We start from the raw sequence: 13959 nt of genomic DNA, 5'->3' as shown, positions 1-13959 counted from the left end.
TGCACACAGATCCGCATGTGTGCAACAACACAAGCACACGCATGAACATCACACGTGTGCACATACACGTACACACAAATATGTAACTCCCATAGTCAAGTCCATCCACTGATACACACACACTCTGAACACACACACACACACCGTGTGCTTCTCACCATCACACACCCTCGCTGTCAACACTAGGTATTGTTACGGTGTCTATAAATAAACACACGTGTGTGCGTTTAAACACGCAGCCCATACTCCACACCCGGCACCTGCAGCCAAGTGCATACCCAGCAAGCCCATCTGCCACCCCCACAGACACAAGGCTCGGCCACCGACACTCCGATAAAGCAGAACCGGGAAACCCCCTCCCCCGGTCATGGGCCTTGACTGGAGCTCCCAGACCATCCTTGGGGCCCAGGACAGCAGCGGACCAGGAGACACTGCTGACATGGACAAGTCCAGGGACACACGGCTAACAGTGGCTCTGGGCGGTGGGGGGTGGTCCTGCTCATCCTTTCGACTGGGGGTGGTCCTGCTGCCCCAGCAAGGCTATGGTAGGAGCCGGGCAGGTGTGCCCCAGCTTAACGGCCCAGCTGCTGCTGCAGGGTTGCCACGACGACCACAAGCACAGAGATACCCTCAGGGTCACTGCAGGCTTTGCCTCCCGGTGGGTCACTGTGGCCAGCAGGTCAGGGCTCGGCACACCTGCGCCAGGGCCAGCCAGGACCTGCTTCATCACCCCCACCTCCCAGCTCTGCAGAAGCTGATTCCACCAGAATCCCACCCCAACACCCGCCCCCACAAGCAGAACACCCCCCAAGTCCCTACTCTCACACAGCTCTTCCCACCCTGGAGCAACAACCCCCACAGTGAGCTCTGCGGTCAGTGCTCCCTGACCTCCTAGTCCTACAGCATCACCTGAGCACATCTGTCTCACCCATGGGGAAACTGAGGCTGGGGGGGCCTCACAGGATGGCAGACCCTCCATCTCCACATCTAGGGGCCCCCACTGCAGCTGCCCGGTCTCCTCAGACTCGCCGAGGGGGCCAGCCTGGGCCCAAAGCCCCAACCATCCTCACCCTGTGTTCTGTGCTCCCACATTGTGCTCCCTGCCCCGCACTCCAAGCCCGCACTACCCCCCCCTTCCTTGCACCCCAGGCCCACACTACTCCCTCCCTGCCCTGCACCCCAGGCCCGCACTACCCCCTCCCTGCCCTGCACCCCAGGCCCGCACTACCCTCCACGCCCCCCACCCAGCCCCGTGCCCCCAGGTTCATGCTCCCCAGCCGGTGCCCCTCTCCCCACCCTGTGCTTCCCACCCCGTGCTCCCCACTCCCCTCCTCCCTGACCCGTGCTCCCTACTCCCTGCTTACCCCCCATGCACCTCCCCCCACCCCATGCCCCCCCCATGCTCCCTCCCCCATCCCTCCGCCCCTCCCCACGCTCCCCATGCCCAGCGTCCCTGCAGCCCGCAGCCCCACCGCACTGACCTGCTTCTCGTTCTCGTCCTCCAGCCTGAGCCGGTCCTCGATGCAGTTCCGGGCCTGCAGGAAGGCTTTCCTTTGGGAGCGTTCGGCCAGGACCCGCACAAATACCCCGTACATGTTCACGCTGAGGAAGAGCAGGGCGTTGGCACCGAGCTGGAAGAGAACAAGAGCACCGTGCACGTGGGGCGCTAGCTAGGCAGCGGCTCCCACACCCTCCGCCGAGCCTCCCGTGTGACGACCGTGCGACCTAGGGTGGCGGGTGTGCCGGCGGGACCCACCGTGCACGGCCGCTTCCTGCGGTCCCAGAGCGGAACAGCACATGGGGAGCGTCCCCCCAGCACCCCAGAGTGTGGCTGCATTTGGACATAAGGTCTTCCAAGGAGTCATTATGTTAAAACAAGGTCACTGGGGAGGCCCGTGTGACTGGTGTCCTCCTAACATGAAGGGACCACAACACAGCCGTGTACGCAGGAACAAGCCTGGGAGGACCCAGAGAGGACACTCTGGGATTCCACATGTCCAGCCTCCAGGCCTGCGAGGGACAGACGTCTGCCTGAGCTCAGGCCGCTGGGCTGGGCTGCACGTGACAGCCGCCCCAGGACAGTATCAGAGAAAACATGACACCAGGAGAGATCCGATGCTCGCAAGTGGGGAAGTGTAGGGAAGCAGATCGGAAGCGAAAGAAAGGACCACATCACACGGGAGCATGAAGGGAGCCGTCGGGATAAGTGACCGTCCAGGGAACCCAGCGTCCGGAGCCCCCTGCTCGGCCCACATCCCCGGACGCCCGCTCCCTTCCAAGGATGAGAGTAAGGAAGGGGCAGCGAGCAAGACCCGCCTGGGACACCGGCCACAACCCAGACTCGGAGGCTCGCACCTGCTGGACCAGGAAGACGGCCCAGCAGGATGTCGGCTTCCAGCAACCTTAACTCTCGGCCAGTGCAGACCACCCGGAAGCCCACGACGGCCACGCCGCAGGTCGTGGCAGACCCAGGGAGGATCAGACCTCACATCCCCACCCAGCGTCCTCTGGGGTCTGTCCCACCAGTCTCGGGCCATGGCACTGACCCAGGCTCCACACCCACTTCCCCAAGGGGCTGCCATGTGTATGAGCATTGCACAAGCCACTGCCCTCAGTCTCCGTGAAGAGCACGGATTTCGACATTTGATGGGACGCACACACTTCCTGCAGGGTCCGGGTGTCCCTGCTGCTCTCCACCAGGCACTGTGACTTGCACACGATTATGTGGGACAAAACAAACACAGAAACAGGTGGGCAGCGGTCTCTGGCCAGAGGGACCTGCCCGGGACAAGCAGCAGGACAAGGGAGAGCAGACCACAAGGCCGCGTGGATGGAGAAACTGCAGCACCTGGTGAGGCCAGAGGCTGGAGCCGGGAGCAGGCGGGGGACACAGACTCAGGAGGCAGACTGGGACAGAGGACTGGGGATCGTGACAGCCTCGGTGACATGTCCCTCGGGAGGGACACACAGGGTCGCCGCTGCAAACAGCAGAGCTGTTCAAAAAGGTGACAAGGACAGGAGAAAGCCAGGGACACAAATCCCCAGGGCCTCGCACAGAACTGTCCTCCCCCCAAACACAGAAGAGTCTGCCAGCACGCCGAGGACCCCAGGCTCACGTATGCCTGCTGAGCTCGTGTCTCAAAGGACACAGGAACGTACCACCAGGACAGCGTCCGGCCCACACCACACCGTCGGAAAACTGCTGCCCCTGTGATGCTCCAGGAGTTGCCCGAGTCCTATAACCACAGTGAGCCCATCTCCCCCATGTGACCAGCTCCCCTCCCTATGATCTGACCATCTCTGTGTGACCCAGCCATCCTCCTGTGTCCCTCTAAACCCGCTGTTCCACCCTCGTGAGAGCACTCCTCGCCTGAAGCAGGTGCCAGGCTGGGGGGAACTGCTTCTGCGATGCCTGTACTAGCCCCTCAGTAGGCCCAGGGTGGTGGGGGCGGGGGGCTGGCATGGCCATCCCGGGGCCCATGCCGTGTCCCAGTGACCAGGGCAGTGTCCCCTCAGGCCATCAGCTCTGTCTGCGGATGGGTCATCGGTGCACACTGTTCACAAAGCCGCTTGTCGCAGGCGGCAGGACGCCGGAGCGCATGGAAGGATGGAGGGCAGCTCTGCAGAGTCAATATTTAAACGCACGCTGCACGTGGTTAAGATGCCCACAAGCACCATCACAGGCACTTTTCCAAACATCCAAACAGTCCTGCGTCACCGCACAGAGCACATGACTCTTCCCGGTCGACACGTGATTGGTCTGGCTCTGCGTGCCCCCGCCCGGCCTCGAAGGAACCTTTGGAAGGCAAGGGAACCAGAGAGACACAGGACACCCCCTGGGACCCAGCCCCAACCTTCCTGAGACGCCCTCCCGACCCGGCGCCCCCAGCCTCCACGCGGAGGGGTCAGCACCGTGGACAGTGCCGCACGGGGCCAGACGCCACCAGCCCTGCCTCCCTGGCCAGCAAACACGGCTTTTCCAGAGACGAAGTCCTCAGCCCGCCAGGAGTGCGAGTGCGGAAATGTGATGTCCCCAGGGAGGTGGGGCAGAGATAGGACACAGGCCACCGGGCAGACCGTGGGGTCAAGGGAGAAGTGGCCAGGAGAGTGAGGGCAGACCAGGTCACTTCTCTACACACACCTGTATCACTTCTTCCCTTTCCTCCCACCATGATGATCCACCCAGGGAAACTGAGGCCCAGTGGCTGGTCGCTGAGTGCCTGCTGCCCATCTGCCCTCCCCTTCCTCCCTCACTCACCCCTACCCCCGTGATCAGGCACAGCCACCGCCCAATGGGCCACAGAGAGGTTTCACCACTTGGCCATGATGAGGGTAACAACACAGAGGAACTGTGCCCAGAGTCACCTGCAGGCAGGTGTGGCCCAGACGTGGTGTCGGTTCACACTGGCAGCCAAACAGACTGCCATGGGCAAAACAGGCCAAGGGGGACCCAAGCTCGGCCTTTGGAGGTCCGCGCCCTAAGACACCCCTCGTCTCTTGCCAGACTCCCTCCTCTCTGAGGAAACCTAGACCCCCTTGGGCCCCCACCTGTTCCAGCTGTTAACTCTGGGGGTCTCAGGGCTGCCAGGCCCAGCCCCTCCTCATTGCTCCCCAGCCACGTGAGGGCTACGACCCGCACTGCTCTCGACCCCACACCTGACTCAGGACACCAGGTCACACCCTGGGATGCTGCCCCCAGGAACACCAGGCCCCTCTTCGTCCTTTATGCACTGAGCTCCTGCCTTGGTTGCTCAGCACTCCTCTGGCGAGGAGTATGGGAGGAGAGGAGGTCCCGGGAAGCACGGCCCAGCCAACACCTCCAGAGTCCATGGCATGTAGCCACATGACCCCATGACTTCGGGCCAAGAACTGGTCCTTGCCACTCCCACCAGCATCCACTCCACAGACACACCAGTGCTTAAGTGGGGCCAGCCCCAGGCTGAAGGGGCCAGTGCACACACTGCAGCCCCACGTACCTGGCCCCCATGTTCCCGCCCCATACACCTGGCCTCCATGCACCTGTCCCACAGACTTGGCCTCCATGTACCCGTCCCACACACCTGGCCTCCATGCACCTGTCCAACACACCTGGCTTCTAGCACCGTGGACCCTAGCCCTCCTGTCCTCCTCATGTGCTCCTGGCCTGGTCTGCCTTGCTCAGAGCCTCTCCTTGGGCAGGGGCCCTCTTGCCACCATGCTGGTTCATGCCCAGACTCCAGGGGCTCAGCTCAGACATGACCTTCTCAGAGCAGCAGACTCTGAGCCCTTGTGTATCACAGCGCTTCCCGGGAGCCAGCTCTGTACTCCTTCCTTCTGTTGTTTGCAACAGCTGTTACCAGCTTCCAACACACGAAGGTTCACTCACCTACCACCTTCCCAGCCCCCTTTCTGCCCCTTGAGAGGGTCTTGGCCTGTCGGGCCTGCCGACAGACCCCCAAGCCTAGGATGGAGCCTCTCGTGAACCTGGCACCCTGATGTTTGTTGAATGAATAACTAAGGGGACACGGGTAGTGAGGGGCCAGTCCCAGCCATGATGCTGATAACGGGAGATCTGCACTGCCACCTGCTCCGGGCTATCTGGATGGGACCCTGCGAGACATTTTTCAGTCCCCACATCTGGGATCAGAAGGGTGGACAGTGACCCCAGCTTTCCCATGACCCTCAGAGGCACACAGAGGCAAGTCCTCGGTGCAGCCTGACATGGGAAGTGACATGCCTTCTTGAGCAGGCTGAGCCTGCGGGGAGCCACCAGTGGCATGGGGACATGGCACGCAGACACGTGCATGTGTGGACCAGATCTCACTGCCCTGGATCCGTAATCAGCACTGGGGGAGGGGGCAGGTCCTTGTCCTTCCCAGGCCCTCCTTCTCGGCCCCCCTGCAGGCCTATACAACAGAGAAGACTCTCAATTTTGCCTGCACTCCCACCCTTCCTAGATGGGCTGTGAAAGACTCCCCAGGAAGAGCTCCACACACCCACGCATCCACCCACCCATCCGCCCATCCGTCCTCCTCCCACCCACCCACCCATCCATCTATCCATGCACCCACCTATCCACATCATCCTTCCTTCCATCCATCCATCTGTCCCATCCATGCAACCATCCATCCATATCATCCATCTAGACTTCCAACCACTCACCTAACCACCCATATATCCAAGTCATCGATCCATCCACCCACCTACCTATCCATCCATCCATCCATGCACCCATCATCCATCCATCCGTCCATCCATTCTATCATCCATCCATGCATCCATCCATCCATCCATGCACCCATCATCCATCCATCCATCCATTCTATCATCCATCCATGCATCCATCCATCCATCCATCCATTCTATCATCCGTCCATGCATCCTTCATCCATCCATCCATTCTATCATCCGTCCATGCATCCTTCATCCATCCATCCATTCTATCATCCGTCCATGCATCCTTCATCCATCCATCCATTCTATCATCCGTCCATGCACCCATCATCCATCCATCCATTCTATCATCCGTCCATGCATCCATCTATCTATCCATCCATCCATCCATCCATCCATCCATTCTATCATCTGTCCATGCATCCATCTATCTATCCATCCATCCATCCATCCATTCTATCATCTGTCCATGCATCCATCTATCTATCCATCCATCCATCCATCCATTCTACCCATCCATCCATGCACCCATCATCCATCCATCCATTCTATCATCCATCCATTCATCAACCCATCCATCCATGCACCCATCATCCATCCATCCATTCTATCATCCATCCATGCATCCATCCATCTATCCATGCATCCATCTATCCATCCATCCATTCTATCATCCATCCATGCATCCATCCATCCATCCATGCACCCATCATCCATCCATCCATCCATTCTACCATCCATCCATGCATCCATCCATCCATCCATGCACCCATCATCCATCCATCTATTCTATCATCCGTCCATGCATCCATCTATCCATCTATCCATGCATCCATCTATCCATCCATCCATTCTATCATCCATCCATGCACCCATCATCCATCCATCCATTCTATCATCCGTCCATGCACCCATCTATCTATCCATCCATCCATCCATTCTATCATCCATCCATCCATCCACCTATCCATCCATCCGTGCACCAATCTATCCATCCATGCATCCATCTACCCACCCCCCATCCACCCATGCACCCATCCATCCATCCATCGATATGTACATACACCCATTCAACCACCCTCTCAAACACAACATGAGCTGGGCTTCAGGCCTCTGTGTGCCCAGGCTGTTCAGGCCCGCTTGCTCCGCAGGCATCACACTGACCCCTCTGGGAACTACCCAGGACATGTCTGAAGCAGTAATGGCTGTGGCTCATGGGCAAGCGGACTCTGGTCAGGGAACCAGCATCACTGTGAATGAACAAACCTCTAGAAACTGTCAACTAGGGTGCCTGCTTGTGGCAGGAAAAGCAGCCCACAGCATTTCAGCATCTTTTGTCCTCCTCCCACCTGACTGCAGAGCACGGGGACCATGGGACTGGAAAGCGTGGTCTTCCGCTGCCTCAGCAGGAAGTCCTGCTCCCGTCAGCTCCACTGCATGCTGACCGAGAGGCATAGCCTTGGATCGTCAGCGGGGCACATGGGCTGCAGGGGCCACGTGCAGCAGGGATAGCTGCTCAGGGTCCCTCCTGTGTTGCCAGGAGGGGCAGGAATGAATCAAAGTAGACCCCTGCCTTGTGGACCTGGGCAGACTGCCAGGGAGACAGGCACTGCGGGGGAAAGGATGGGATCAGCTGGAGACAGGTGTGCATGGCCAAACAGGCTCATCAGCCCTCTGCCCCCAGGGGAGCCCAGCCCCACCCCGCAGTGGGCACCTGGCTCCCTCAGATGGTCAGGAGAGCCGGTGCAGAGACAGGAAAAGCCGACGTGTGCCTGGGGCCCCAGTCATCGACCACCATGAACTCTCCCGACGTCCACCGTGGCAGGCAGATCCCTTCCACGCGGACAATGACCATGTCAGAGGACATGAGCTCTGAGTAGAGCCCAAGGGAGATGAAAACTGAATAGGACTGGGTCTGGCACATGGAAATGATTCCACTCCCGCCATGACCCCAGAGCTAGACCTGGCCAAGAGGTTAAGGGCCACCACCTGAAGGCCGAGGTGGGAAAGCAGGAGACCACCTTGCCTTGTGTCTGGGGTTCCTGCCCCAAGCAGCCTTGCTGGGGCTTCCCGGGCACCTGCATTCAGGGATGGCACCAGAAGCCTGGCTTCAATCGCCGCAGGATGCAGCAGCCCACAGTGTGCCTCACACCCACGATCTTTCCATGGCACTCCTAGCACTTGTGCTGCTTCATCACTCTCAGGGTGCGGGGCAGCGATCCGGGCAGGTGCACCCCCGACCCTGTCCTTCACACCCCCTCGGTCGGCCAGCAGAGCAGAGCCTCTGCCATCACTCAGGAGCACACGGAGCTGCCCTCCGGAGCCCTCACCCACGGCCCCCGCACCAGAGCCGGGGTCAGATGCCAGCTCCTGGCCAAGTTCTCCAGCACGGCTGGGAGCCCTGGTCACGTGAGCACGTGGTGCACATGAGGAATTCTGAACACTAGCCTGCACTTCATCGTCTGGCATCCCCGCGAGGCCTCCCCGACCCCCCACCCCAGCCTCTCTGAGCTCACGCAGGAGCCATGTCTTCTCCAGCAGCCTGGAGCTCTTGGAGTGCGGGGACGGGTGCCTTCCCCTCCGTGCCCCAAGATCCCGCCTAGTTAGCGCTCAAACCTCTCCCCTGAACTCACTCCAGTTTCAAGCTGCCGTCCACCACTGCCCAGCACAGGGGGACAGCCTCTCCTGCGGGCAGTGCAGGCAGGCAGGTGCGCTCACCCTCACTCGGGGCAGCTCGTCCCCAGGATAAAAAGGGGGGAGCTCCACCCGCACTGCAGAGCCCCCACCCCACACAGAGCATCCCATTTATTAAATCAACACACGGCTCCCTGCCACGCAAGGTCTCGCGCGTCTGGTCGGTGGGGTCCCTCTCACCCCGCTGTGCGCGGAAGGGCTCCATGGGGTCCAGCCTCCCCATGCTCCCAGCCAGCTCTCCCACATCGCTCAGAGTGTGTTTCTAAGCTCACATCATTGCTTGGGAGTGTCTCTGTGGCCCAACTAATGAAAGTGTCCTGAGATTCGCATCCTCAGGACGGGGGAAGGACACGGACAAGTGTCCACACTGCCGCCCACCCCCAGGAAAGCGCTCTGTTAACCTTGCTACTCTACTGGGGCGTGTGTTGGAAGTTTCCATAATAAAAACAAAACAAGGGGCACCTGGGTGGCTCAGTGAGTTAAAGCCTCTTCCTTTAGCTCAGGTCGTGATCCCAGGGTCTCAGGATCGAGCCTCACATCGGGCTCTCTGCTCAGTACCCTCTCCCACTGCCCTGCTTGTGTTCCCTCTCTCGCTGTCTCTCTCTGTCAAATAAATAAATAAAATCTTAAAAAAAAAAAAAAAAAAGAAAGTAAGAAAAAAAAAAAAAAAACGATTCCAATGGGCTCTTGTGAGCTCCTGCCCTGGGTCCCACCCCCTGAAGAAGCTGAGGACCGTCTGGGCTGTGGCTGCCACACCCAGAGGCAGATTCTCTGGGGGCCACGGCGAGATCACAGTGACATCTCCTCTGAGACCCCTGATGGCTTTACCAGCGCGGCTCCTGGTGTGAGGGCCTTCCGGCACCCCAGTCCCAGCTCACCGCCTGCTCAGGCGTGGCCCATCCACACCACGGGACTGCTGGGCCTCTGTGTCCCCAACCTCCTGGCCACAGCCCTGGGACGCTCCGACATCCTCCTGTACCTTTGGGCGCCCACTCGCTCTAGCCACAGAGGGGCTCTCCCTCCATAGCCCAGGTCTGAGGCTTGAATACACCGGACTTTGGAAATGAGCCCCGCCCATGGCCCCCCAGGGCACCTTCGGATCACAGGGGAATGCGCTGATGTCTGTTAAGTGGAGATCTGCGGCAACAAGAATCAGAGATGTTTTGAAGCCCTCAGGCCAAATGGATGATCCTGGAACGGGCTCCGCAGCTGGGCTCGGGTCTGCGAGCAAGGATTCCAGATCCCTCCACCTCCCGAAGGCACAGCGTTCACGGGAATGCTTCCCTCCCACTGGAAACCAGGCAAAGACCCCTGGAGAAGCACACACTGAGCCCCGCAGAAGGCCATGGAGTGGGGTCGCCGTAGCCAGGGCTGCAGAACCTTCCAGAACGGACTCCCTCACCCAGATGCCAGCACGGCACAAGGCCCCTGCCCTGAAGAGCGCACGTTCGCATGGGCAGAGGCACCGGGAGGCCTGCGCACGGGGAGCGCCTCCCGAGGACAGGTCAGCACCCAGCAGCAAAGGAGTGCCAGGAGTGCTGGGGTCCTCCCGTGGGCGTCCCGTCCCACCGCACCTGGGTTCCCCACATCAGCGTCCAATCAGCCCGCACCTGGGTCCCTCTGTGGGCGTCCTGTCCCCCCACCAAGGTCACTTCCCTGGGATTCCTCAGCAGTTTGTGAGGACCCCGTGGGCCTGTCGCAGCCGCATGGCTCACATGGTCACGGTGGGCTGCTCCTACCTGGTGAGGCTCCTACCCCTCCCAGCCCCATCCTCCACCAAGGGGAGGCCCCCTAACTCCACACACACCTAGACTCCCAACGGCCCTGCTGCTGTCCCTGCTCCCAAGCTCTAGGCCCACAGACCCACCACAAAGCTGAGCTGGGGCAAGGTGGGTCCTGGATGCGGCGGGGAGAGTAAGCAGCCTCAAACCCACATATCCAGACCCTGCGGGTCTCCGTGGGACTCAGGCGTCAGAACACTACCACACATGCCCATGTACACATGTGTGTGAACACATGCATGTGCACACTAAGCTACACACACGTGCACGGAACTCATACACAGGCCACCAAGGTGGGTGTGCATTACACATGTGCTCGGTCATACCCATGTGTGCACACACAGAGGCCCCGCGCCGACTGCGCTGGGAAGCAGGAAGCCCCTCTCATCGGCTGGGTGCCTTCCTCCCAGGAGGTCTAGAGGCAGCCTGGACCCCAGCACCCCAAAGGTCAAAGCAGATCCTAATGCCCCCAGCCCAGAAGCAGAGGGTCCAGGCTCTAGGGAAAAGGGGTGGGTCCAGGGAAGACCCAGGCATGGCAATAAGGGACAGCGTGCCCCTGCCCTTGCCCCGCCCCATGCATCGGGGGGGTGGGGGTCCCACAACGGGATCCTCCGGGGCAGGGACCCAGGCTGGCCAGAGGGCCTGGCCCTGTCACTCTCCCCATGTTCTAGGCCACTCGCCCAACCCCCCCACCCGAGGAAGCGCAGCCTCGTTCACTTCCTGGGTGGTCTCTGATGCCACCCAAGGTCACGGACAGGAGGGCCCCACACACACACCATCACACAAGAACATAGTAATGCTAACACACAGGGCTGACATTCGGTGTGCACCAGCACAGCCTGTGGGTGTGCAAGCGGGTGTGTTTGTGTGTAAAAGTGGACGTATGCATGAAGGCGTGAGGACGTGTGCATGAAGCCTGTGTGCACGACTGTGTTTGTAGGTGCACATGGGAGTTCGTGTGTCTGTCCATGTGCACACGTGTGTACACGCACCATACAAGGGCCCGCCCATGACCAGCACTACTGAGTGGGCCAGGAGACCCAGGGTCTGTCTGCGTCCAGACAGGATGCCCGCCGCCCGCGTCCCGGCCGTCTCTTCCAACCTCCAAGACCAAACACCAAACACAGGCTCAGGGAGTCACAAAACTCGCGGGTCACCAAAGGCTTGTGCCAAGCACTGGCCCCATGCTCAAGGGACAGGACGGCGCCTGAAAAGGTACCTGCTCCCAAAAAGCCATGGAGCCCCCAGAAGAAACACGGGCATGGGGCAAGTACCCCACCCAAGGTCCCACAGTCAGGGGCTCCACCGACCCTCCACACGAGCCCACCACCCCACCGGAGTCAGGAGACTCGATGAGGACATTTCCGGGGTTGGAGACTGCAGAAACACAGCCCAGATTGTCCGTCCACCTGGGAGCTGACCCTGGCCCTCTCGACCTCAGAGAGGGCACAGGAAAAGGAGGGACATCACCCAAGAAGCCTCGGCTCCCAGGAAGGGCAGGTGGACAGCTCTCACAGCAGGAGGGACCGTGGCAAGCAGACACCTCCCCAAGGACACCGCTCCGGTCTGAGCCAGGCAGCAGCACCCATGCCCACTCATGGGACCCCTGCTCCCCACTGCATCCCAGGGGCCCCCCAAACAGAAACCTGAGCAGACCTATCTGCTGACAAGGCTTACAGGGCCCGGCGCCGTTTTCCAAAGAAACAGGAAACACTCCACGCGCCCCGCACCTGCATTTTCTTGCACGCCCACCTCCCTGGCTGATCCCCAGCCCTCCTCTGTCCAGGGCCTTGGCTGGAGCACACCGGCCTCAGGAAGCCACCCGGAGTCCTCCGTCTGCCCTATCCCCTTCACACATCTCCGGAGGTCACACAGACTCCCCCCGGCCCGGCACAGACTGCAGTCCCAGGTGCCCACCAGTGTCCCCGACAGACAGTAAATTCCTGGAGTGCAGGGGGTCTCGTTTCCATAGGGTGCCCAGCCCCTAGCCCAGGGCCTGGCCCCCAAGTGTGGATCACAGCATCCTCCAGAGAAGACACCCCCACCGGGTCCACCAGTGGGGCCGGACTCCAGCACACACACAGTCCATGGGTCTTGGGGGGCACGTGGGGGGCAGCAGACAACAGTCCCCAGGACTCTCCTCGAGCAGGTGCCAGCCCTCGCCTGAAGCCGGGATGTGTCCCCGTGTCCAGATCCCATTTCCCATCAGCCCAATTCCTCTGCCCTGGCCTGACCCATTCCAGAGACTTCAAGTTTAGGGCCAGCTGCTCAGAGGGAGGCTAACCTGACTCTCCAGGGAAACAGACCAGGTTATGGGGAGGGGAACTGCAGATGCAGGGGTGGGAATCGGGCGTACCAGCAGGGTGCCCACTGGACACAGACCTGGAGGCCTGGAGGGGACACCCACCACCACCTGCTGCTCAGAGAATAGCAGAGAGACAGGAAGCCCAAGGTGGAAAGAGCTGAGCCCTGCCCAGCGACCAGAGGCCTGGGGAAGGGGGGTCCAGCCTAGGCCAGGAGGCGGTCTTTGGAGTCACTGCCAACCAAGGCAGAGAAACCCCATCCTCGCCTTCACAGGGCCCCAGGGTGAGCCAGGAGGTCCCAACTGTCTCCCTCCCCTTTCCAGCCTCCACCTAGCAGCACGGGGTCAGCAGAGGCAGGTGGATGCACCAACAGGTGAGCAAACAAAGCCACAGGACCCAGCCAAGATGGGGGAGGACGTGGGCAGTACCAGCAGGGAAGAGCGTCCAGCCTAGGTAAAGGGCCTGGCCGCCTGGTGGAGGGCAGGAAGTGCAGGAGGCCCCCCGAGAGGGGGTCCAGCAGGCGCGGAGTCCAGCTGAAGGAGGGGTCCTGCTGGGTAAGGGTCCCGCCAGGAAGAAAGGGGAGCAGGGGCGCGGCCTGTGTGGGGAAGAGCCGGGGGAAAGGGCCAGGGGGAAGTGCTGGGGCGACTTAGAGGAGCCAGGGGGAGGGGCCAGCGGGAGGGGGTACTGGGTGGGGCGGGGGCGGGGCCGGCAGGGCGGGGCGGGGCTTAGGTCTGGTTGGCGACTCTGAGGAGGAGGAGTCCTAGCGCAGGGAGTTGGCACTACCGACGCGGGAAGCAGACAATCCACACCTGGGGGCGCGCGCTGTGAGCGTCCTGGACGCCTGTGTACCTGGGCTCTGAGGGCGGTGACATCGCTCCACCTGCCAGCAGCGAGCTCTCCCCAGAGCTCAGACGACCTGGAGGGGCACAGGGACTCCCGCCAACACCCACTTGCCCGATGGTGCTTTCTGTTTTCCTGCCTGGGGCTTAGAAGAGGGGAGGAAGGAGTTGGAAATATATGCCCCTTCC

General features: G+C 60.9%; 1 protein-coding gene across 1 annotated transcript in view; it reads right to left on the bottom strand.

The window, feature by feature from the left end:
• Positions 1–13959, bottom strand: part of ADCY1 (adenylate cyclase 1) — a 94084-nt gene that overhangs the window by 76118 nt on the left and 4007 nt on the right. The window contains exon 2 of the mRNA XM_032304450.1: positions 1482–1631. Within this exon, the coding sequence (XP_032160341.1) occupies positions 1482–1631 (150 nt within the window). The remainder of the gene's footprint in view (positions 1–1481; positions 1632–13959) is intronic.

This window comes from Mustela erminea, chromosome 11 (genome assembly GCF_009829155.1).
Source record: "Mustela erminea isolate mMusErm1 chromosome 11, mMusErm1.Pri, whole genome shotgun sequence".
NCBI lineage: Eukaryota > Metazoa > Chordata > Mammalia > Carnivora > Mustelidae > Mustela > Mustela erminea.
This window is presented reverse-complemented; position numbering and strand designations above follow the sequence as displayed.